Raw genomic sequence first — 26838 nt, 5'->3', positions numbered from 1 at the left:
ATTAATAAAAACACTCCAGGTAAAAGATATAGAACATGGGTAAAAAGACAATGTCAGTCATACTTTGGTAAGAAAAGAAAATATATCAAGTAAGATTCTACAGTTAAAAGTACCCTTTCAGATGACCAAGCCTACAGGGGATCAGAGCTCCAGCATGTGATCAGAGAGGAATTTGGGAGTTAATAGTAGTATGGGTAGGGTTATGTGATACAAGGGCATAACCATGTACTAAGAAGGTGCGATTTGAGGGACTTTTTGAATATGGATGTCGGAGGGGCAGTGGACAGAGATAGGGGAAGAGAGTTCCAATTTCTGGCAACGGTGTGGGAGTAGAGCGCTTTCCCTGCATTATTGTTAGCCTTGGTGATGGAGAGGAGAGATTTTTCACTGGATCTTAGGTATCGGTTTGTAGTATAGATAGTAAGTAGGTTGGATAATGAGGGGGTTTTCAGGATATTTGAGAATATTGTAGGCTGTGCCCAGCTGGTGATAGTTAAGTAGCTGTGGTAGCTCAAGCCATTTTAGTTCTTTTAGTGCAGCACAGTGATGGGTTCTATAGGTTGAGTTAGTAGCAAACTTGGCTATTTTATTGTAGCATGATTCTAGTTTGTCTAGGTCACATTGTCTGATTTGGGTAAAAATTGGTGCTGCGTATAATAGAGTTGAGAGGAGGTGGCTTTGTGCAAGAGTGACTCTTGCTTTTTGTGAGAGAAAGGACTTATGCCTGTATAGGGAGCCTAGTTTTTTGTGTACTAGTTTTATGGTATGTGAGATGTGAACATCAAAGTGGAGATTATTGTCTATTTCAATGCCCAGAAGTTTGGTGTGGTTAGAAGGGGAGATGGTGGTGCCGTCAGAGGTTATGGTAAAGGAGAGGTTTTTTTTTTATCTATTAGGGGTAAATAGTAGCAGTTGTCTTTTTGGGATTTAGAATTAGTTGGATCCCAGATATCCATTTTTCTACGGAGATAAAGGTATCTTGAGTGAGTGTACGTAGGGTGGTGGGAGATGAGGCGGAGCAGATCAGAGTTGAATCATCTGCATATTGTATGAGTGTGGCATGTTGTGTAGAGCATTTGAGGTTATTTGTGAAAATAGAGAACAACAGCGGGCCCAGTATAGAGCCCTGTGGGACACATATGGTGGCTGGAAGTTGTGTAGACAGAGTTCCTTTCCACTGGACTGATTGTTGCCTGTCAGACAAGTAGCTTCTGAACCAGGCTATAGTAGAGGAGGTGAAGGATAATGATGTTAGTGAGTCTAGTAGAATGGAGTGGGAGACCATATCAAATGCTTTTGAGAGGTCTAGGAAAATGGCTGATACATATTTGTTATCATTCCTGTGAAGGTTTATATAATTAGTGAAAGATAAAAGGGCTGTGGTAGTGCTGTGATGTGGACGGAAACCGTGTTGTGTGGTAGATAGTAGATTGTGTGTGTTAAGAAATGTCATCACTTGCAAGTGGATGCATTTCTCAAGAATTTTGGATAAGGGGCAAAGGATGGCAATAGGTCGGTAGTTGGAGAATTCATAAGAATTACCTCCTTTATGGAGAGGAATGATCGAGATACTTTCCAGAGTTTGAGTATGTAGGATTCTAGTATGGAGCGGTTGATAAGGATGGAGTCAGGATATGATAAGGAGTCACTAGCCATTTTTAGGAATGCAGCAGGTATGTTATCAGCTGCTAGTGTGGTTGGCTTTAGTTTTAAGAGGAGTTTTTGATAGTTGAGGTGGGCACTGGTGATAGGCTGAAAGAGGGGTGGTGTGGAATAGGTTATGTTGTGACTGAGGTAGACTGTTTTTGGTTATTTGACTGGACAGGGCTAAGATGGATTTAGTAAAATGGTTATTAAATTGAGAAGCTGTGTCTAGGGTATTGTTAGTAGAGATGGGTGCTGGGGTTGTGGTTTTGCCTGGCTTTAGTAGGGAGTTAATGGCATGCCAGAATTTTTGTGGACTATTTGAATATTTCCTTTGGGAGCTAAGAAAATAGTTTTGTTTGTTTATTTTGGATTCAGCCTTGGCCTTGTTTCTAAGCTGTTGATAGTATTGTCTGGAGCTAGAGGTTTTGTCAGTTTTCCAGATTTTCCAGGCTTTATCTCTAACTTTTAGTAAGGCTCTGGTGTCTCTATTTAGCCAGGGTGCGTAGTTGGCTTTAACTCTGATCTTTCTTATGGGAGCTAGACTATTAAGGAGGTTAGAGAAAGTTGTATTGAAGTAGTCTACTGCCTGGTCTAACCCGAGTGTCCGTAGTGGTTCCCAGTTGCAGTGGCTTAGGACAGTATTTAGGTATCGTGGGATAAGGTTACGGTCATCTCATACAAATTTGTAGACTACTGGTTTGGGGTGATTGGAGTGTTTCTGGAGTAGGAAGGTGGGGAGATATCACTTAAGTCATCTGGGAGGCAGCCTACTGTATAGTTTTGTTTGGGATAGTTGGTTAGTGTCCAGTCCAGTATGGATTCTCTCTGTTTTCTCATCTATTCTAGTTGGTTCTTTAATTAGTTGAGAGAACCCATATAGATTGACATGTGTAGAGGGGCTGCTGGAGTTACAGGTTGCCCAGTCAGTGTTAAGGTCTCCTAGTAGGATCGTTTCCTGAGGTAGATTGTCCTTTGTCCAGTGTAGGATGTCTTCTATTATGAGCGAGTTGTTGCCTGGAGGTATATAGCAGCATATTATATTAATCTTCTTGGTGTTTCTTAGGAATAGGACAGAAAACAGGACTTCAGCAGTTTGAAAAGTGGGTGGTGTGGTGTGCAGGAGCTGGAGGTTAAGGGTGTTTTTAAAGAGAATGGCTACTCCTCCTCCTTTCCTGTTTGTTCTATCAGATCTAAGTGTATTATACCCTGGGGGAAGAAAGACTTCATCTTGGATACTGGGTGTAAGCCAGGTTTCTGTAATGGCAAGTATATCAGGGTTGTAGTGGGCTATGAATGCATGTAGGTCTGTTAGCTTATTGGTAATACTTCTTATGTTGAGATTTAGGATTAGCAGGTCAGATGTTTGTCTAGCTGAGAGGGGACCTGGATTTGGGTGAATGTCACCAGAGGTTAGCAGAATTTGTAGGAGTGTCAGTATGTGTTTTTAATATTAATTGTTTTGCGAGCTTGGTCTATGAGAGTTTTTCTTAGTGTGATGAGATGGTGTAATTTTTGTTAGTGAGTAATATGTAGTTGTAAGATTTATGATTGTAGGGCAGATGTAGAAGTCCGAGTGGGTTTGAGAGGGTGGGCTAGTGTGGGTAGTGTGATAGCAGTTGTGCAACAGTAGATCTGTTTGTAAGGAAGTTAGGAAGGTTAGCGATAGTAGAGCTAGTGATAGGGATGTGAGTGTGGGTAACATGATACTACTTTGAGTGAGAAGTACAACTAGGATTCCTGGTTGGTTGTGTGTGAGGGTAGAGTTGTGTTGCCTGGGAATGTGTTTTGGGAGTGGGATCAGTGTGGGATGTAATTGGATTGGGGGTGGGGGGAGGTAGGATGAGTGGGTTGGGCTAGTTGTTAGGGAATTAGGGGTTGGACTACTGGTCAGGTGATTAGGGATTAGAATAAAAGTAGAAGTAGTGGGGGAGGGTGGGAATAGGGGGCAGAGAGGGGAGCGGAGCAAGCCCAAGCGCAGCGAGGGCGAGTGAAGCGGGCTAACACCGACTCTAAGTGTTTCTTTAGGCTTTGGTAAGTATGTAATGTTAGCTTAAATTGTAATATGTTCAACTGAAATTTTAACTGTAATTTAATATGTTTGCACGAAGTTATAGACTATGTTATGGGCACAGAGTATAATTTTCTGACATTCTTAAAAGGATATAGAATTAAAGCTGGGGTTAGTTACAGATGAAACAGGAGGGGAAATGAAATGCTCTTTTATAGATTTGAGTATTTCTCAAAAGAAACTTGACTTTAGTTGGGGGGGGGGCACTAACTGGAGAGCAATATACAACTGTTTAGTCCTGGTGATGTACTCATCAGTACAGAGGTTTGACTAAGGAACTATACAGCAGAAATGTACTAATACACTCACTAACATTTGTTTAAGTTAATGCAGGTAAGGTATTTTACTGTCTAGACACTTGGAAGTTAAGCACCTACATTAGTATTTAGTCTTTTTAGTTGCAGGACAAGTGTCTGTGGGTGCCCAGTGCTCAAGAGAAAAAACTGAAATTTCTACTGCTTGATATGGGGGGCAGAGACCTGCTTGACCTGAAGGATGGTTTGGATTACTGAAAGAAAAGTAGAAGAAAAATGTAAGAGAGCATTAGGTTAAGGCAGCACATACTGTGTGACCAGTCAGATTGGATTTTTGTTTAGCAATAGTCAATAACAAAAACAAAAACATCAGGCAATGGTTATTCCTGCTTCAGCACCTGATAACATAAAATATTTTCTTATGGCAACATACAAATATAAAATGTAAATATAGAAAGCAGTCCTCTACTAAATTAAGCAAGATACACTTTCAATGTATTTAAAAACTAGTCAATGCAGTTAGACAGAGCAGTGAAATAGCCTTCCTGGCTCTATTAACAGTAAACAAGGAAAACAGAACATATCTAGGTGCATATGTGACAGCAGTTCAGTAAGCAGAATTATCTAAAGGCATCCTGCAGTGTTAAACATAACAGAAACATATAGTATAAGCAGTTGTACTAAAGCATTATGAATTAAACCACAATATACAGCATACCTTGAATGCAAAACCTTACAGTAGGATGATTACACACCAAGGGAGACAAACAGCTGTTGTTGGATTTGAAACAAAAAAACAAAATGGCACCCTGGGTTTAAATTACCTCAGGCTATCCAATACAGAACAAGGAGGAGGGAGGGGTAAAGACTACAGGGAAGGAGAAGGCTAGCCAATTGTTAAATGAACTCTGCAGACACTCACTGTGAAGTGCAAAAGGAATAGAAACCACTCATTGAACCTTAAGAAAAGGTATGCTACTTTGCACAGTCACTCTACTTTATACTATAAAATCAAGGCAAATGTAGACATTATCCAATTTACCCTGACATTCTTAAAAGGATATAGAATTAAAGCTGGGGTTAGTTACAGATGAAACAGGAGGGGAAATGAAATGCTCTTTTATAGATTTGAGTATTTCTCAAAAGAAACTTGACTTTAGTTGGGGGGGGCACTAACTGGAGAGCAATATACAACTGTTTAGTCCTGGTGATGTACTCATCAGTACAGAGGTTTGACTAAGGAACTATACAGCGGAAATGTACTAATACACTCACTAACATTTGTTTAAGTTAATGCAGGTAAGGTATTTTACTGTCTAGACACTTGGAAGTTAAGCACCTACATTAGTATTTAGTCTTTTTAGTTGAAGGACAAGTGTCTGTGGGTGCCCAGTGCTCAAGAGAAAAAACTGAAATTTCTACTGCTTGATATGGGGGGGCAGAGACCTGCTTGACCTGAAGGATGGTTTGGATTAATTAGTATTTAGTCTTTTTAGTTGCAGGACAAGTGTCTGTGGGTGCCCAGCGCTCAAGAGAAAAAACTGAAATTTCTACTGCTTGATATGGGGGGCAGAGACCTGCCTGACCTGAAGGATGGTTTGGATTAATTAGTATTTAGTCTTTTTAGTTGCAGGACAAGTGTCTGTGGGTGCCCAGTGCTCAAGAGAAAAAAATGAAATTTCTACTGCTTGATATGGGGGGCAGAGACCTGCTTGACCTGAAGGATGGTTTGGATTAATTAGTATTTAGTCTTTTTAGTTGCAGGACAAGTGTCTGTGGGTGCCCATTGCTCAAGAGAAAAAACTGAAATTTCTACTGCTTGATATGGGGGGGCAGAGACCTGCTTGACCTGAAGGATGGTTTGGATTAATTAGTATTTAGTCTTTTTAGTTGCAGGACAAGTGTCTGTGGGTGCCCAGTGCTCAAGAGAAAAACTGAAATTTCTACTGCTTGATATGGGGGCAGAGACCTGCCTGACCTGAAGGATGGTTTGGATTAATTAGTATTTAGTCTTTTTAGTTGCAGGACAAGTGTCTGTGGGTGCCCAGTGCTCAAGAGAAAAAAATGAAATTTCTACTGCTTGATATGGGGGGGCAGAGACCTGCTTGACCTGAAGGATGGTTTGGATTAATTAGTATTTAGTCTTTTTAGTTGCAGGACAAGTGTCTGTGGGTGCCCAGTGCTCAAGAGAAAAACTGAAATTTCTACTGCTTGATAGGGGGGGGGGGGCAGAGACCTGCTTGACCTGAAGGATGGTTTGGATTAATTAGTATTTAGTCTTTTTAGTTGCAGGACAAGTGTCTGTGGGTGCCCAGTGCTCAAGAGAAAAACTGAAATTTCTACTGCTTGATATGGGGGGGCAGAGACCTGCTTGACCTGAAGGATGGTTTGGATTAATTAGTATTTAGTCTTTTTAGTTGCAGGACAAGTGTCTGTGGGTGCCCAGTGCTCAAGAGAAAAAACTGAAATTTCTACTGCTTGATATGGGGGGGGCAGAGACCTGCCTGACCTGAAGGATGGTTTGGATTAATTAGTATTTAGTCTTTTTAGTTGCAGGACAAGTGTCTGTGGGTGCCCATTGCTCAAGAGAAAAAACTGAAATTTCTACTGCTTGATATGGGGGGGCAGAGACCTGCTTGACCTGAAGGATGGTTTGGATTAATTAGTATTTAGTCTTTTTAGTTGCAGGACAAGTGTCTGTGGGTGCCCAGTGCTCAAGAGAAAAACTGAAATTTCTACTGCTTGATATGGGGGCAGAGACCTGCCTGACCTGAAGGATGGTTTGGATTAATTAGTATTTAGTCTTTTCAGTTGCAGGACAAGTGTCTGTGGGTGCCCAGTGCTCAAGAGAAAAAACTGAAATTTCTACTGCTTGATATGGGGGGGCAGAGACCTGCTTGACCTGAAGGATGGTTTGGATTAATTAGTATTTAGTCTTTTAGTTGCAGGACAAGTGTCTGTGGGTGCCCAGTGCTCAAGAGAAAAAACTGAAATTTCTACTGCTTGATATGGGGGGCAGAGACCTGCCTGACCTGAAGGATGGTTTGTATTAATTAGTATTTAGTCTTTTTAGTTGCAGGACAAGTGTCTGTGGGTGCCCAGTGCTCAAGAGAAAAAAAATGAAATTTCTACTGCTTGATATGGGGGGCAGAGACCTGCTTGACCTGAAGGATGGTTTGGATTAATTAGTATTTAGTCTTTTTAGTTGCAGGACAAGTGTCTGTGGGTGCCCATTGCTCAAGAGAAAAAACTGAAATTTCTACTGCTTGATATGGGGGGCAGAGACCTGCTTGACCTGAAGGATGGTTTGGATTAATTAGTATTTAGTCTTTTAGTTGCAGGACAAGTGTCTGTGGGTGCCCAGTGCTCAAGAGAAAAAACTGAAATTTCTACTGCTTGATATGGGGGGCAGAGACCTGCTTGACCTGAAGGATGGTTTGGATTACTGAAAGAAAAGTAGAAGAAAAATGTAAGAGAGCATTAGGTTAAGGCAGCACATACTGTGTGACCAGTCAGATTGGATTTTTGTTTAGCAATAGTCAATAACAAAAACATCAGGCAATGGTTATTCCTGCTTCAGCACCTGATAACATAAAATATTTTCTTATGGCAACATACAAATATAAAATGTAAATATAGAAAGCAGTCCTCTACTAAATTAAGCAAGATACACTTTCAATGTATTTAAAAACTAGTCAATGCAGTTAGACAGAGCAGTGAAATGCAGCATGTGAAATAGCCCTCCTGGCTCTATAACAGTAAACAAGGAAAACAGAACATATCTAGGTGCATATTTGACAGCAGTTCAGTAAGCAGAATTATCTAAAGGCATCCTGCAGTGTTAAACATAACAGAAACATATAGTATAAGCAGTTGTACTAAAGCATTATGAATTAAACCACAATATACAGCATACCTTGAATGCAAAACCTTACAGTAGGATGATTACACACCAAGGGAGACAAACAGCTGCTGTTGGATTTGAAACAAAAAAACAAAATGGCACCCTGGGTTTAAATTACCTCAGGCTATCCAATACAGAACAAGGAGGAGGGAGGGGTAAAGACTACAGGGAAGGAGAAGGCTAGCCAATTGTTAAATGAACTCTGCAGACACTCACTGTGAAGTGCAAAAGGAATAGAAACCACTCATTGAACCTTAAGAAAAGGTATGCTACTTTGCACAGTCACTCTACTTTATACTATAAAATCAAGGCAAATGTAGACATTATCCAATTTACCCTGACATTCTTAAAAGGATATAGAATTAAAGCTGGGGTTAGTTACAGATGAAACAGGAGGAAATGAAATGCTCTTTATAGATTTGAGTATTTCTCAAAAGAAACTTGACTTTAGTTTGGGGGGGGCACTAACTGGAGAGCAATATACAACTGTTTAGTCCTGGTGATGTACTCATCAGTACAGAGGTTTGACTAAGGAACTATACAGCAGAAATGTACTAATACACTCACTAACATTTGTTTAAGTTAATGCAGGTAAGGTATTTTACTGTCTAGACACTTGGAAGTTAAGCACCTACATTAGTATTTAGTCTCTTTAGTTGCAAGACAAGTGTCTGTGGGTGCCCAGTGCTCAAGAGAAAAAACTGAAATTTCTACTGATTGATATGGGGGGCAGAGACCTGCTTGACCTGAAGGATGGTTTGGATTACTGAAAGAAAAGTAGAAGAAAAATGTAAGAGAGCATTAGGTTAAGGCAGCACATACTGTGTGACCAGTCAGATTGGATTTTTGTTTAGCAATAGTCAATAACAAAAACATCAGGCAATGGTTATTCCTGCTTCAGCACCTGATAACATAAAATATTTTCTTATGGCAACATACAAATATAAAATGTAAATATAGAAAGCAGTCCTCTACTAAATTAAGCAAGATACACTTTCAATGTATTTAAAAACTAGTCAATGCAGTTAGACAGAGCAGTGAAATAGCCTTCCTGGCTCTATTAACAGTAAACAAGGAAAACAGAACATATCTAGGTGCATATGTCACAGCAGTTCAGTAAGCAGAATTATCTAAAGGCATCCTGCAGTGTTAAACATAACAGAAACATATAGCATAAGCAGTTGTACTAAAGCATTATGAATTAAACCACAATATACAGCATACCTTGAATGCAAAACCTTACAGTAGGATGATTACACACCAAGGGAGACAAACAGCTGCTGTTGGATTTGAAACAAAAAAACAAAATGGCACCCTGGGTTTAAATTACCTCAGGCTATCCAATACAGAACAAGGAGGAGGGAGGGTAAAGACTACAGGGAAGGAGAAGGCTAGCCAATTGTTAAATGAACTCTGCAGACACTCACTGTGAAGTGCAAAAGGAATAGAAACCACTCATTGAACCTTAAGAAAAGGTATGCTACTTTGCACAGTCACTCTACTTTATACTATAAAATCAAGGCAAATGTAGACATTATCCAATTTACCCTGACATTCTTACAAGGATATAGAATTAAAGCTGGGGTTAGTTACAGATGAAACAGGAGGGGAAAATGAAATGCTCTTTTATAGATTTGAGTATTTCTCAAAAGAAACTTGACTTTAGTTGGTGGGTGGGTGGGGGGGGGGGCACTAACTGGAGAGCGATATACAACTGTTTAGTCCTGGTGATGTACTCATCAGTACAGAGGTTTGACTAAGGAACTATACAGCGGAAATGTACTAATACACTCACTAACATTTGTTTAAGTTAATGCAGGTAAGGTATTTTACTGTCTAGACACTTGGAAGTTAAGCACCTACATTAGTATTTAGTCTTTTTAGTTGCAGGACAAGTGTCTGTGGGTGCCCAGTGCTCAAGAGAAAAAACTGAAATTTCTACTGCTTGATATGGGGGGGCAGAGACCTGCTTGACCTGAAGGATGGTTTGGATTAATTAGTATTTAGTCTTTTTAGTTGCAGGACAAGTGTCTGTGGGTGCCCAGTGCTCAAGAGAAAAAACTGAAATTTCTACTGCTTGATATGGGGGGCAGAGACCTGCCTGACCTGAAGGATGGTTTGGATTAATTAGTATTTAGTCTTTTTAGTTGCAGGACAAGTGTCTGTGGGTGCCCAGTGCTCAAGAGAAAAAATGAAATTTCTACTGCTTGATATGGGGGCAGAGACCTGCTTGACCTGAAGGATGGTTTGGATTAATTAGTATTTAGTCTTTTTAGTTGCAGGACAAGTGTCTGTGGGTGCCCATTGCTCAAGAGAAACAACTGAAATTTCCACTGCTTGATATGGGGGCAGAGACCTGCTTGACCTTAAGGATGGTTTGGATTAATTAGTATTTAGTCTTTTAGTTGCAGGACAAGTGTCTGTGGGTGCCCAGTGCTCAAGAGAAAAACTGAAATTTCTACTGCTTGATATGGGGGCAGAGACCTGCCTGACCTGAAGGATGGTTTGGATTAATTAGTATTTAGTCTTTTTAGTTGCAGGACAAGTGTCTGTGGGTGCCCAGTGCTCAAGAGAAAAAAATGAAATTTCTACTGCTTGATATGGGGGGCAGAGACCTGCTTGACCTGAAGGATGGTTTGGATTAATTAGTATTTAGTCTTTTTAGTTGCAGGACAAGTGTCTGTGGGTGCCCATTCTCAAGAGAAAAAACTGAAATTTCTACTGCTTGATATGGGGGGCAGAGACCTGCTTGACCTGAAGGATGGTTTGGATTAATTAGTATTTAGTCTTTTAGTTGCAGGACAAGTGTCTGTGGGTGCCCAGTGCTCAAGAGAAAAAACTGAAATTTCTACTGCTTGATATGGGGGGGCAGAGACCTGCTTGACCTGAAGGATGGTTTGGATTAATTAGTATTTAGTCTTTTTAGTTGCAGGACAAGTGTCTGTGGGTGCCCAGTGCTCAAGAGAAAAACTGAAATTTCTACTGCTTGATATGGGGGGCAGAGACCTGCCTGACCTGAAGGATGGTTTGGATTAATTAGTATTTAGTCTTTTTAGTTGCAGGACAAGTGTCTGTGGGTGCCCAGTGCTCAAGAGAAAAAAATGAAATTTCTACTGCTTGATATGGAATGGAAGAGACCTGCTTGACCTGAAGGATGGTTTGGATTAATTAGTATTTAGTCCTTTTAGTTGCAGGACAAGTGTCTGTGGGTGCCCATTGCTCAAGAGAAAAAACTGAAATTTCTACTGCTTGATATGGGGGCAGAGACCTGCCTGACCTGAAGGATGGTTTGGATTAATTAGTATTTAGTCTTTTTAGTTGCAGGACAAGTGTCTGTGGGTGCCCAGTGCTCAAGAGAAAAACTGAAATTTCTACTGCTTGATATGGGGGCAGAGACCAGCCTGACCTGAAGGATGGTTTGGATTAATTAGTATTTAGTCTTTTAGTTGCAGGACAAGTGTCTGTGGGTGCCCAGTGCTCAAGAGAAAAACTGAAATTTCTACTGCTTGATATGGGGCGGCAGAGACCTGCTTGACCTGAAGGATGGTTTGGATTAATTAGTATTTAGTCTTTTTAGTTGCAGGACAAGTGTCTGTGGGTGCCCAGTGCTCAAGAGAAAAAACTGAAATTTCTACTGCTTGATATGGGGGGCAGAGACCTGCCTGACCTGAAGGATGGTTTGGATTAATTAGTATTTAGTCTTTTTAGTTGCAGGACAAGTGTCTGTGGGTGCCCAGTGCTCAAGAGAAAAAAATGAAAATTCTACTGCTTGATATGGGGGGCAGAGACCTGCTTGACCTGAAGGATGGTTTGGATTAATTAGTATTTAGTCTTTTTAGTTGCAGGACAAGTGTCTGTGGGTGCCCATTGCTCAAGAGAAAAAACTGAAATTTCTACTGCTTGATATGGGGGGCAGAGACCTGCTTGACCTGAAGGATGGTTTGGATTAATTAGTATTTAGTCTTTTTAGTTGCAGGACAAGTGTCTGTGGGTGCCCAGTGCTCAAGAGAAAAAACTGAAATTTCTACTGCTTGATATGGGGGGCAGAGACCTGCCTGACCTGAAGGATGGTTTGGATTAATTAGTATTTAGTCTTTTTAGTTGCAGGACAAGTGTCTGTGGGTGCCCAGTGCTCAAGAGAAAAAAATGAAATTTCTACTGCTTGATATGGGGGGCAGAGACCTGCTTGACCTGAAAGATGGTTTGGATTAATTAGTATTTAGTCTTTTTAGTTGCAGGACAAGTGTCTGTGGGTGCCCATTGCTCAAGAGAAAAAACTGAAATTTCTACTGCTTGATATGGGGGGCAGAGACCTGCTTGACCTGAAGGATGGTTTGGATTAATTAGTATTTAGTCTTTTTAGTTGCAGGACAAGTGTCTGTGGGTGCCCAGTGCTCAAGAGAAAAAACTGAAATTTCTACTGCTTGATATGGGGGAGCAGAGAACTGCTTGACCTGAAGGATGGTTTGGATTAATTAGTATTTAGTCTTTTTAGTTGCAGGACAAGTGTCTGTGGGTGCCCAGTGCTCAAGAGAAAAAACTGAAATTTCTACTGCTTGATATGGGGGGCAGAGACCTGCCTGACCTGAAGGATGGTTTGGATTAATTAGTATTTAGTCTTTTTAGTTGCAGGACAAGTGTCTGTGGGTGCCCAGTGCTCAAGAGAAAAAAAATGAAATTTCTACTGCTTGATATGGGGGGCAGAGACCTGCTTGACCTGAAGGATGGTTTGGATTAATTAGTATTTAGTCTTTTTAGTTGCAGGACAAGTGTCTGTGGGTGCCCATTGCTCAAGAGAAAAAACTGAAATTTCTACTGCTTTATATGGGGGCAGAGACCTGCTTGACCTGAAGGATGGTTTGGATTAATTAGTATTTAGTCTTTTTAGTTGCAGGACAAGTGTCTGTGGGTGCCCAGTGCTCAAGAGAAAAACTGAAATTTCTACTGCTTGATATGGGGGCAGAGACCTGCCTGACATGAAGGACGGTTTGGATTAATTAGTATTTAGTCTTTTTAGTTGCAGGACAAGTGTCTGTGGGTGCCCAGTGCTCAAGAGAAACAAATGAAATTTCTACTGCTTGATATGGGGGGGCAGAGACCTGCTTGACCTGAACGATGGTTTGGATTAATTAGTATTTAGTCTTTTTAGTTGCAGGACAAGTGTCTGTGGGTGCCCATTCTCAAGAGAAAAACTGAAATTTCTACTGCTTGATATGGGGGGCAGAGACCTGCTTGACCTGAAGGATGGTTTGGATTAATTAGTATTTAGTCTTTTTAGTTGCAGGACAAGTGTCTGTGGGTGCCCAGTGCTCGAGAAAAAACTGAAATTTCTACTGCTTGATATGGGGGGGCAGAGACCTGCTTGACCTGAAGGATGGTTTGGATTAATTAGTATTTAGTCTTTTTAGTTGCAGGACAAGTGTCTGTGGGTGCCCAGTGCTCAAGAGAAAAAACTGAAATTTCTACTGCTTGATATGGGGGGCAGAGACCTGCCTGACCTGAAGGATGGTTTGGATTAATTAGTATTTAGTCTTTTTAGTTGCAGGACAAGTGTCTGTGGGTGCCCAGTGCTCAAGAGAAAAAAATGAAATTTCTACTGCTTGATATGGGGGGCAGAGACCTGCTTGACCTGAAGGATGGTTTGGATTAATTAGTATTTAGTCCTTTTAGTTGCAGGACAAGTGTCTGTGGGTGCCCATTGCTCAAGAGAAAAAACTGAAATTTCTACTGCTTGATATGGGGGGCAGAGACCTGCCTGACCTGAAGGATGGTTTGGATTAATTAGTATTTAGTCTTTTTAGTTGCAGGACAAGTGTCTGTGGGTGCCCAGTGCTCAAGAGAAAAAACTGAAATTTCTACTGCTTGATATGGGGGGGCAGAGACCTGCCTGACCTGAAGGATGGTTTGGATTAATTAGTATTTAGTCTTTTTAGTTGCAGGACAAGTGTCTGTGGGTGCCCAGTGCTCAAGAGAAGTAACTGAAATTTCTACTGCTTGATATGGGGGGCAGAGACCTGCTTGACCTGAAGGATGGTTTGGATTAATTAGTATTTAGTCTTTTCAGTTGCAGGACAAGTGTCTGTGGGTGCCCAGTGCTCAAGAGAAAAAACTGAAATTTCTACTGCTTGATATGGGGGGCAGAGACCTGCCTGACCTGAAGGATGGTTTGGATTAATTAGTATTAAGTCTTCTTAGTTGCAGGACAAGTGTCTGTGGGTGCCCAGTGCTCAAGAGAAAAAAATGAAAATTCTACTGCTTGATATGGGGGGCAGAGACCTGCTTGACCTGAAGGATGGTTTGGATTAATTAGTATTTAGTCTTTTTAGTTGCAGGACAAGTGTCTGTGGGTGCCCATTGCTCAAGAGAAAAAACTGAAATTTCTACTGCTTGATATGGGGGGCAGAGACCTGCTTGACCTGAAGGATGGTTTGGATTAATTAGTATTTAGTCTTTTTAGTTGCAGGACAAGTGTCTGTGGGTGCCCAGTGCTCAAGAGAAAAACTGAAATTTCTACTGCTTGATATGGGGGGCAGAGACCTGCTTGACCTGAAGGATGGTTTGGATTAATTAGTATTTAGTCTTTTTAGTTGCACGACAAGTGTCTGTGGGTGCCCAGTGCTCAAGAGAAACAAATGAAATTTCTACTGCTTGATATGGGGGGCAGAGACCTGCTTGACCTGAAAGATGGTTTGGATTAATTAGTATTTAGTCTTTTTAGTTGCAGGACAAGTGTCTGTGGGTGCCCATTGCTCAAGAGAAAAAACTGAAATTTCTACTGCTTGATATGGGGGGCAGAGACCTGCTTGACCTGAAGGATGGTTTGGATTAATTAGTATTTAGTCTTTTTAGTTGCAGGACAAGTGTCTGTGGGTGCCCAGTGCTCAAGAGAAAAAACTGAAATTTCTACTGCTTGATATGGGGGAGCAGAGAACTGCTTGACCTGAAGGATGGTTTGGATTAATTAGTATTTAGTCTTTTTAGTTGCAGGACAAGTGTCTGTGGGTGCCCAGTGCTCAAGAGAAAAAACTGAAATTTCTACTGCTTGATATGGGGGGCAGAGACATGCCTGACCTGAAGGATGGTTTGGATTAATTAGTATTTAGTCTTTTTAGTTGCAGGACAAGTGTCTGTGGGTGCCCAGTGCTCAAGAGAAAAAATGAAATTTCCACTGCTTGATATGGGGGCAGAGACCTGCTTGACCTGAAGGATGGTTTGGATTAATTAGTATTTAGTCTTTTAGTTGCAGGACAAGTGTCTGTGGGTGCCCATTGCTCAAGAGAAAAAACTGAAATTTCTACTGCTTGATATGGGGGGGCAGAGACCTGCTTGACCTGAAGGATGGTTTGGATTAATTAGTATTTAGTCTTTTTAGTTGCAGGACAAGTGTCTGTGGGTGCCCAGTGCTCAAGAGAAAAAACTGAAATTTCTACTGCTTGATATGGGGGGCAGAGACCTGCTTGACCTGAAGGATGGTTTGGATTAATTAGTATTTAGTCTTTTTAGTTGCAGGACAAGTGTCTGTGGGTGCCCAGTGCTCAAGAGAAAAAAACTGAAATTTCTACTGCTTGATATGGGGGGCAGAGACCTGCTTGACCTGAAGGATGGTTTGGATTAATTAGTATTTAGTCTTTTTAGTTGCAGGACAAGTGTCTGTGGGTGCCCAGTGCTCAAGAGAAAAAACTGAAATTTCTACTGCTTGATATGGGGGGCAGAGACCTGCTTGACCTGAAGGATGGTTTGGATTAATTAGTATTTAGTCTTTTTAGTTGCAGGACAAGTGTCTGTGGGTGCCCATTGCTCAAGAGAAAAAACTGAAATTTCTACTGCTTGATATGGGGGGCAGAGACCTGCTTGACCTGAAGGATGGTTTGGATTAATTAGTATTTAGTCTTTTAGTTGCAGGACAAGTGTCTGTGGGTGCCCAGTGCTCAAGAGAAACAACTGAAATTTCTACTGCTTGATATGGGGGCAGAGACCTGCTTGACCTGAAGGATGGTTTGGATTAATTAGTATTTAGTCTTTTTAGTTGCAGGACAAGTGTCTGTGGGTGCCCAGTGCTCAAGAGAAAAAAATGAAATTTCTACTGCTTGATATGGGGGGCAGAGACCTGCTTGACCTGAAGGATGGTTTGGATTAATTAGTATTTAGTCTTTTTAGTTGCAGGACAAGTGTCTGTGGGTGCCCAGTGCTCAAGAGAAAAAACTGAAATTTCTACTGCTTGATATGGGGGGCAGAGACCTGCTTGACCTGAAGGATGGTTTGGATTACTTGAATGCAAAACCTTACAGTAGGATGATTACACACCAAGGGAGACAAACAGCTGCTGTTGGATTTGAAACAAAAAAAGATATGAATTTAGAGTAAGAGCTGATTGCAATTCTAGAGACCTGGTTTACTCAGCATATTGCACGACTTGTGCATCTATTCATATAGGCGAAACCAAGAGAGGAACTTATCAGAGAACATATGTAGAGTATCTGCAGTCACAATAATACGAATGCTCTGGCCAACATGTAGATAGTGAGGTATTTTACATATGTTTAAATTTTTAGTTATTGAGAAATTATATAAGAACTCTTGGTTAGGTGATCTTGGCAACACTACTGAAAAATATGAATTATGATGCATCATTAGGTTTAGATCAGACAGAGGACTTGGTCTCAATGGCATGATGTCACTGAAACCTGTTTTGAACTCCTGCAATTTTAGATAATTGGGGCTTTGGTTAAATAGCGTTTTTTTCTTTCCTTATGCTGTTATTTCTTTAATTATGAATACACACCTCATATTACCTAGATACTAATTATTCATTTAAATTTTTAACACCTTGAGGTGATTGGATGTAGGATGTTTGAATTCTATTTTTAAATTGTATGTTATTGAGCATTTATCATATTTTGTTTTAACATTTTTAAATGGTCTGATGAAGCGACTGTTTGGGTCATGAAAGCACTAACCTTTTAAATATTAAAAAGTGAATTTTATTTTGGTTTTCAGTCATTGTGTTTGTGTATCCTTCATTTTATCTCTTGGTTATTGTCGAAAGATTTTACTCTTCTAACATATTCTGGAAGAATCACACCAAGTTCTTGTAAGCAAGTAAAACAGCTTTAATTTTACATGCATGGAGATCTGCTACATGATAGTAATATGCCAGCAGTCTGGCTACTTGTACTTTGAGTTCTCCTTATATAGACCCTCCTGCACGTACATACACGTAGCACACAGAACATTCATTAAAATTGATAGTTTGATTACTTGTTTTTACCAGCCAGTACCACAGTTATTCTTGCACCATTAACTTCCTTATCAGTGGTTTAAGATTAACTCCTGCATTCCTCAGTGATCAACATTTTCCAGAACATTTCAGTTTGCACGAGTGAACATTTTTCTGCTTAACCCTATAAATACAGAATACAAAATAAGTTGACTTCAGTATTTTTCCACATTTCCCCCCTTACAACATTTTGTATACTGTTTATTTTACACAATCCCAGATACGTTGTATACCTTCTCATAATCAGAGAAATATGCTTTTGTAGCATTGGCAGAGATAACCTTCGATATTATCATTTTGATACATGGTATGCAACAGCAGCCAAGCAGCAAAAATATGATTGCACCAACACATACAGCAATTAAAATGTTCATCAACACAGAACCCCAGTTTCCAAACAGGTTTTGAAAAAGTCAGTCAAGGGGTTTGGACCAGGTTTAGTCAGTTCAGAAACTTGTTGAATTATTTCAAGGTGGCTCTGAATCGCGTGCTCGTTATCAGGGATGAACGAGCAGCACTCCTCGCAAGTACCTCCTTTCGCCGCTAGGGTGAAATCGGCGCCATACGGTTCTGCAACACTACTGTTCTCATCGCCGTTAATTCGTCCGTCACCAATTCTAGCGCTGAAAATGTCGCATTACTCAGAGTCTCTAACAGTTTTGACAGTTTTCTCAGTTCCCAGATGGATTTTACTGTCCCATATGCTGGCAAAATACCAGCCCAAGCAATTACATCATCGCCTAGGTCCATATGTGAGAGTCCTTTGCTGCTGACGTGTGCCAAGTCATGGTGATAAATCCATGACGATCAATGTTACCTACGGGATTAATAGGTTTATTAAGAGAACGTGCATTTCAGATTTTACCTTGAGGCAACGCATTTGCGTGCCTGATAGCTGGTATCAGATATCCCAAAAACAACTTCCTGACCAGCCATATGGTAACCATTTATATGCTTTCCTACCACAAATAAAATAACAATCATTTGTTTTGATGGTAATATTGGTTGCAAATTCATAACTCCCATTTGGCTTTAGCCCTTAAATAACAGGCCATATACATACAGCATTTTTCAACAAAACTAATATCATTTACATTGATGTCTTTTTATAGCTCCAAACTTGGTCTCACACTGCCCTTCTAGGGTACAATTATGAACTATTGTCAAATTACATTGGCTCAGCCCCACCTTAACTTTCCCAATCTTTTGAAAACACACTGTTCCATTTTGGCCCCAGAAGAGGCAGTGCCACCTTGTCTCTCAGTGGTACTTCTGTGGTTTCAAACAACAAACTATTCCAAGTATCATTTATTCCCAGAGGGCTGTCCCTAACATTAAGCCACTGTGTACAGTAGGTATTGCAGTACATACCCAACAATTTGAGACATTCATTGAGGATGCATATGCATATTTAATCGCTTGATATGTATTAAAGTTTGGATGCCAGCTGGTGTGTTTGTCTCTTTTTGAATGGCTAGCTTCATTAAAAGACAGAAATGTCCAAAACAGAAATATTACAATCACAATAGTTATAAACAATAAAACATTGCAATAGAACCATTTTCTCTTATTCTCATTGTCCTTCATGATTGCTGCTGTCTGTTTGTTCCTCAGGGGAACTCAGGTCTTTAACTTAAAATGTTTTATGATTTTGCAATGCGTTAGGTGGATCCATGAGGACCTTTCTTTAATCCGAACTGCTGTTGGAGTTGCGATTAGCACCTGGTAGGGGCCCTCCCATTTGGGGGATGCCCAATTCTTGCGTTTTATTATTTTGATCCAGACCCACTCGCCGGGTCTGATTTCCGTGATCTTGTCGTCTCTTGAACCTGAAAAACAATCATTCGTTAAACAGCTGTTAGTATTGGTCAGCATTTTCCTCATGTACTCAGCTATCTCCTCACCCCTCACGTTCCGCAGGCAACAAGTTTTGCCACTGCGGACGTAATAAGGTCTCCCATACAACAACTCAAATGGGGTGACTCCTTTTGAGGTGGGAGTTGTGCATGGAAAGGAGGGCTAGAGGTAGACAGGTAATCCAAGACTGATGTGTCTCGCCATGAGTTTTCTCAACTTGCCTTTTAGAATGCCGTTATGGCGTTCCACCAACCCTGCTGACTGTGGGTGGTAGGCACAATGGTGTTTCAATTCAATTTGGAAAACTGTAGACAGTTTCTGTATGATCTGATTGACAAAATGCGTGCCGTTGTCAGAGTAGATGCGTGTAGGAAGTCCAAAGTGCGGACGATGTGATTGACCAAAATTTTAGCCACTGATTGAGCATCCGGATGTGTCACCGGAAAAGCCTCAACCCACTTAGTAAATGCATCTACTATTACTAACACAAACTTCTTTAGTTGTGCCGGGGTCAATTCGATGAAGTCCATACATATTGTATGAAAAGGATAGGGGGGTGTTGGAAATGATGCCGGAGCAACTCTGACCCTCCCGTGGTATTTAGCACATACTATGCAGGATAGACAAAAACGTTTTGCATATGCAATGAAACCCTTGGTCCAAAAGGTAAGGTGGATAATTCTAACCATATAAAAGTCTGGGCTTTTTTATTTTTTTTTTTCCTTCAGGTATTTCTCAGCATGTCTAGCATAATCCATAAGGGGCTGTAGACGCGCTGTCCTGTGTGTGATCATATGCTTTTGTATAAAGTTACCAATGGCTGTCTTGCAGCCCTTTAGGAATGCATTTTTCAGTTGCTGTTCATAGGGCGAGTCATTTGCCTGATTTTCTGCCTTAATCAACCCACTATGAGCATCAAAACATTGTGTGAGACGATGTAGATAATTGTCTACGGTTTCGTCATCTGATTGAACGCATTGATTAATGCAAGTCCAATCTGCTTTGGGCTTCCAATGTTCTTCTATTTTATCTAGGAGAGTCTTTATTCTGGTTCTACACACTTCGGAGTTAACGGCAAGGCTCCCCCTTCCTCTGGTAGCAGGAGGTCCCAAGTTCCGCAAATAAGGTGCCAATCAGGTCCTAGGATTTGCCTTATTACTTGTTCAAATTCTACAGCGTTTAATCTATAACTCATTCTCATGCGGCCTACGTCTGTAGGAATTTACGATATCTACTTTTGGATGGGGAATCCCTCTACCGCTTTTAGGATATCATCACGGGTCCACGGTCGGTAGACCAATATGGTAGGACCCTCGCCTTCTGCCTGCTTGAGGATTTGCCACTTCTATCAGTGGGTATTCCTCTCCTTCCTGATCTACCTTCTCCTTAATTTTCCAGTCCCCTTCTCTCCTAATACTTCCATGTAAGTCAAGAGTGTTGCCAGGCTCTCTCTGTAATATAATACGTGGGGGACACTCACGAAGCCTGGTATTGCGGTGGGTCCTGGTCGGGGCACCTCAATAACCTGTGCAGGGTCTGGATACTGGATGGGAGGGGCCGAGGGATTCTGGTGACTACGACTGACTATGGAAGTTTCATTATCTTCCTTTTGAACAAAGTACACATCTTTTTCACTTGAATTACCACACCCTTTTTCAAATTTTGTTCCTTATGTTTTTATTTGCTTCCTCCAGCCATTTCTGTGCCTGGGAATCCCTACCTTCTTTTGCTTCCTTGTCTTATTTCCTGCCTGTTTGCAGTAATCTTACTAGATTTTGACATTCTGACTTATTTAAACATCCACTAAACCCATGTTCCTTTTTCCATTTATCTAAATACTTTACATTCTTTGGGTGTAAATCAAACATAAACTTTTCATCTTCAGTTTTGTCGCCTTTGGCTTAACTGGTTCCTGTTCCCATTTCTCTTACGAGAAACTATTCCTGTTCCTGAGATCTCTTGTATATGGAATCTATTCACATATACCCTTATACTTTGAGAAAATTCAATTTCTCCCTTGACTAGTCCCTTAAAATTTAGACAAAAATTCCAATCAGAAACAACAAAAAATAGCTTTTCTTTTGCTTACCTTTGTGATTCCTCCGCCCTGTTTCTGCCACCTCACGGATTGAATCTGGAAAGAGTGACTGGCCTCTAATTTCAACCTGTTTCAGTTGGAGGTCTTTCATTCGAGGAGAGCCTGATCTCTCTCCCGCGCAGGTTTTCAGCCTCTCTTTGTTCGATTCGCGTGCAGGGCCGCCCTAACGCTACGCCAGTTATGTCGAAAGATTTTACTCTTCTAACATATTCTGGAAGAATCACACCAAGTTCTTGTAAGCAAGTAAAACAGCTTTAATTTTACATGCATGGAGATCTGCTACATGATAGTAATATGCCAGCAGTCTGGCTACTTGTACTTTGAGTTCTCCTTATATAGACCCTCCTGCACGTACATACACGTAGCACACAGAACATTCATTAAAATTGATAGTTTGATTACTTGTTTTTACCAGCCAGTACCACAGTTATTCTTGCACCATTAACTTCCTTATCAGTGGTTTAAGATTAACTCCTGCATTCCTCAGTGATCAACATTTTCCAGAACATTTCAGTTTGCACGCAGTGAACATTTTTCTGCTTAACCCTTTAAATACAGAATACAAAATATGTTGACTTCAGTATTTTTCCACAGTTATGTTCTTGTTAGTGATATACTGTCTGTCCGTGGTGGAATGTTGGTTACTCATTTACATATGTTCTGTAATGTAACTGCAGCTATGTATTGAATGCAGTCTAAAGATAGATGCAGTCCACATGGTTGTTTCCAAACAAAAAACAGTGGTCATCTGAAAAGAGAAAAAATTATGCCCCAAATGTGTCTGATCAGTCAATACACTAAGCATATAAAAAGATTCATGCTTTCTTAATCTACAGGTACCAGAAATGTCTGTTTTTCCATCGGTTTTGGTCAGTGGATGACAAACAGATACATACCAGCTACAGCTCCCTCCGCTCCATTGTGGTGACAAACTATGAAGAGACCATTAAGATGCCAATCAATGAGCCTGCTGCAGGAAAAAAGAAATCCCAAATACAGGTATACAGTGGTGAGCTAATGCTGTATTTACAAATCACAATAATAATGTGAAACAGTCAGTTTCATAAACAACCTATAAACATATCCTAATCTATGGTCTCTGGAAGACATACGTGAGAGTTATGTGGTCCTGCCTTTTATTTATAGCCAGTTTCTCAATGCTGTTAACATACATATGCAACATGCTTGAAGACACACTTCACTGAAATATTTTGCATCTCTGTGTGTTAGTGCTGACAATTAATTATTAATGCTTTTAAATACAGTACCTGATTTTGTTTATTCTGGGTTCATAAAGCTGCACATTTGACTTGAATATACTGATTATTGTATGCAGTGCAAATTCTGTGGGATTCAGGTTATTGCTACCAACTCTAGCTGGCTAACTGGGGACTGACAATTAGCATGATACAGATAATCATTGTTTCATAGACATGGTAAAGACACAACAAGAAACACCTCATTAGCAGTTAATTACCATCTCTTTGAATCAAACATTGCAGTGTCAGTCCTGAAGACACTAGTGTTCCCCCTACATGTCATGCATCACAGTTACAGATGCACTTTCCAACATACACACACACACACACACACACACACACACACACACACACACACACACACACACTCTGAGACATTCACACAAGCACATATACACATATCCAGGTATCTGCAAAGAAGATCCGTCAGACACACACACACACACACACACACACACACACACACACACACACACGTGCACACACATCCAGGCATCTGCAAACAATATCCGATAGACACTCTCACATGCACACAACCACTCACCTGTACACCAGTTTGCATGCTCTTACACACACAAACACAGACACACACACATACACAAACACACACACTTTTGCAGTACTTATCTGTAGTAATGATACAGGCTGTAATTTCTACCAGTGGAGCGAATGGGTGTTTGCCATCAAAAGATGATGTACACTTTTTCTTCCGCACAGCCAAAATAATTCTATTATTATGTCAAAGCTGCTGCAATTTTAAAGAGAGAGTACATGCCTAACTAGCATTACCTGCTTCCACAGACAGCCACATTTGCATGTGGTACCACAGTGAGTGTGCTGTCCACACTACGGCTGGTGCCTGTTTATCAGTGCAACATGAGAGTGTTCTATGACTTACACAGGCTTACCTCATTGACAAAAATCTTCAGAGTTAAGACATCCATACTGTGGTAAGCCTTTTTGAATCCCAAGGATTGCTAGTAGTCCCGCTTTTGCTACTATTGATACAGTGAGAGGCCACAGTTATTTCTGTGAAGTTTACCTCTTTTTCTAATACAGTGTATTGGCTTATTTAGAGCAGTAAGGTTTGCTACTTGCCACAGCCCCATGGGATATATCACTTGGTGTCTAGTCAGAAATAAGCAAATAATCCTATATCCCCTTACTTGATAAAACATCATCATCTATCAAATTTTTAATAATATGTCCTCTCGCAATCTTGTAAGTGACTGAGTCTACATTGAAACCTGAGTAGTATATTTTGCTGAAGTGCTAGCTACATGGATAGAAAGATTTATTTTTGCTTAATTTAGTTATCTTTTAACTGGAGTTGAATGATTTTAATATTTATTTTGGAGAAACTTATACCATGTTGTGAATGCATTTAAAGCAGAGGAAAATGATTAGTTTAATAAATACATGTTTTTTTTTTTCTGTTTAGTTTACTGTTGCTAGATTGAGTAGGTCAGGTTATTTTTGAAACTCTATGGACAGTCAGTAAAGGCAGAGGTAATGGTGTAATCATGAAGGAGCCATGGTGGATTCTAAATATTGTTAGTAGTAAATAACTTGAGTGCAATGCAAATACTAAGAATGGCAGTATAAAACAGAACAATAATATATAAATTAAATTTACATATACCAAGTTTCTACTCTCTGATCAGTATTTTTGATGCAGAAATGCACATGCAGCTGGTAATAATAGAGTATTCATATAGTGCAGTCATCAAGTGAGAGATTCAGGACAAAAGGGAAAAGACCAGTGAACATAAGAAATAGTTTATCAAATCAAAGCCAGACAAACCTGTATAAGAATGCAGACAGAAAAAAATATAATAAAGATTTTCAAAGAAAGTGGAAAAGGAGTCATGCTGTGCTGGAGCCTAAAGCAATGCTGTGTTTCTGAGAGCAGGTTATTTGAGGTTAGATATTGCATCAGCTGCATAAGGATGCATTTTTCTAATATTTTGGAGAGGGGGAGAGAATAGTTATCAGTCTGTAATTATCAAACCCTATAGATGTGCTGCCTTTGTGCAGTGGTATGATGTAGGATTTTTTGCACCGTGATGTGATGTATCTTTCTACTATGGACCTATTAATTAGTATGGACAATGGAAAGGCTATAAACTCTGCAGCCATTTTTAGGTAATTTGTTGGTAGCTGGTATACAGCTACAGAAGTAGTTTTTAGTTTAAGCAGCAAATTCCTTACGAGCGAGGTAGGTACTGGACTAAATCTGAAAACCTGTGGGTGGTTTTGATTGGACAGTGGTAGAGTGAGGGGGGCAGATGTGTTAGTGTCTAAGAGAGATAATATTGACTATATAAAGTAGGAATTAAACTGTGTGGTGATAGTCTGTTGTATTGTCTGTTTTTGGAGAGGGACCAGTGGCCTTCCCAGAGTGGAGTAGATTAGCGATGACCAAAAAAGTTTTGGGTTGTTTACATGTTTGTCTTTTAGGTTGGTGTAGTATGTTTTCTTATCCTGTTTGAAATGGAGTTTTGCAAGGTTTCTAAGATATCTAAATTGCTGGAAGGCATTATGAGTGCTGTTTTTATACTGATTTTTCCAGGCTTTATCCTTTTTATCATGATTTTTTTTGTTTCCTTTGTCAGCCATGGTGCAGGGTTGGACTTTACTCATTTATTACATACTTGTGCTAGAGTATTTAAGGTCTGTAAGAATATGTTATTAAAGTGTAATACGGCAGTATCCAGCAACATTGTTCTAAGTACATTCTAGTTATATATATTTTAGTGTTTCGTTGAAAATATCTTTGCTGAAATTTGTTGTATTTTGTATTTAATTATAGATAATATGTTTATCTAGGTTATGGTGAGTTCTAATAATATATATTGGCATGTGGTCACATATGCTATCTGAGAGGCAGCCTACTTTTGTCAGTTTGTCTAATTTGATACTAAGAATCCAATCTAATGTTGAGTGTCTCCCTGAAGTTTTATTGATTCTAGTAGGTGTGACTATTAATTGACTAAAGTCTTGCAAGTTTATGGATTCAGTGGGGAGTAGTGGAACTAATGCATTGCCAGTCTATATTTAAGTCTCCAAGAATTATAGTTTCATGGTTAATTTGTTTTGATATCCAATACAGGATGCTTTCAGCAGTATCAGCGTTATTCCCTGGTGGTATATAAAGTGCTAATAAACATATAGTTTTCCTATTGTTGATTTTTAGGAGTGTTATTAGTAGTTCAGCATTGTTAAATTTGGGTAGTAGGGTAATAGTGCATTTTTATACATGATTTATAGACAATTGCTACACCACCTGCACACTTGTTTTGTCTGTCATGTCTGTGTATATTGTATCCTAGGGGCTGAGCTCATTATCCTTTATTTCTTTTTTTAACTAGGTTTCAGTAGCTATGACTACATCAGGGGGTATGGCATGGATTTATTTGCACATAATTCTTAGGTTCATAATTAGTAAGGTGAGTTTAGATTCTGTTTTTTGCTGAAATGTATTAGGTGACTGGTTTATTTTAGGGTTGGAAGTGATGGTTTTATGAACAGTGGGACCAGGGTTGGGGTGAATATTTTCACTATTTTTTCAATTGATATTTTACAGAGGGAAGAGTGTGGCCAGTTATATTTTGGTCTTGTTTTGATATTTGATTATAAATTTGGATGCTTAGTTTGAAGATATTTATAGAAAAACAAATCAAACATGGTTTGTTTATAGAGATAGGGTGTTACGAACAAAGACAGGTTGGGAGGGTGGCTTAATGGCTAAGGTGTTTGCCTTACAAACCCAAGGTGCAGGGTTTGAGTCTCACAAGAGAAAATTGGCTAGGCTTAAAATGGCTCGGAAGGGCAGTTAGCTTAGTAATAAACTATGAACTATGAGTAGATTTTGATATCCTTTGTAAGGACTGGTTGAAGTGCTAAGTATTTGAAGGAGGTGGATTTGATAATTGGTGATGAAGGCTAGTAGATTGAGTAAAAATAGAAAAATAATCTGACTTAGGGACATTTTATTTAACTTGGGTTTTACCTTTGTTGTAAATTAAGATAAAATGTTAGGACAGTAGTGGGTTGGTTGTAGGGATGTAATATGACAATTATAGAAGGCAAGGATTAAGCGGTGGTGGTGCTGCGGTAGCGTTGTCGCCTCACAGTAAGACATTGTTCTGTTCGATTCTCAGCTAAAGCGTCTTCTGTGTAGAGACATGCGTGAATGGGCGTACCTTCATTGAAGGCTGTGCGTCAGGCCTGGCAAGCCGGTACGTAAAAATCTACTGCCAATCATTAGCGGACCGGAGTTCCGCTGTGGCGACCCCTAACTGGGAAAAGCCGAAAGATACAACCAGAAGGCAAGGATTAAGACAATTTGAGAGAGCGTCTTGGGTGGTAAACTACAATGGGAATTTCTATTAACAGCAATTGTATTGATTGTTTTTCTACTGGAAGGAATTGATAGTATTGGTTAGAGGAATATATGGGTGGTTATATGGAA

The 26838-nt window shown here is 40.0% G+C and overlaps 1 protein-coding gene across 1 annotated transcript in view; it reads left to right on the top strand.

Annotated features, from left to right (window-relative positions):
* Positions 1-26838, top strand: part of LOC122787440 (4-hydroxyphenylpyruvate dioxygenase-like) — a 705402-nt gene that overhangs the window by 530590 nt on the left and 147974 nt on the right. The window contains exon 10 of the mRNA XM_044054155.1: positions 21942-22104. Within this exon, the coding sequence (XP_043910090.1) occupies positions 21942-22104 (163 nt within the window). The remainder of the gene's footprint in view (positions 1-21941; positions 22105-26838) is intronic.

The sequence above is a fragment of the Protopterus annectens genome, chromosome 13.part0, assembly GCF_019279795.1.
Source record: "Protopterus annectens isolate FY-2018-M chromosome 13.part0, PAN1.0, whole genome shotgun sequence".
Lineage (NCBI taxonomy): Eukaryota > Metazoa > Chordata > Ceratodontiformes > Protopteridae > Protopterus > Protopterus annectens.
Note: the sequence above shows the minus strand (reverse complement) of the source record. Positions and strands in the feature narration are given on the sequence as shown.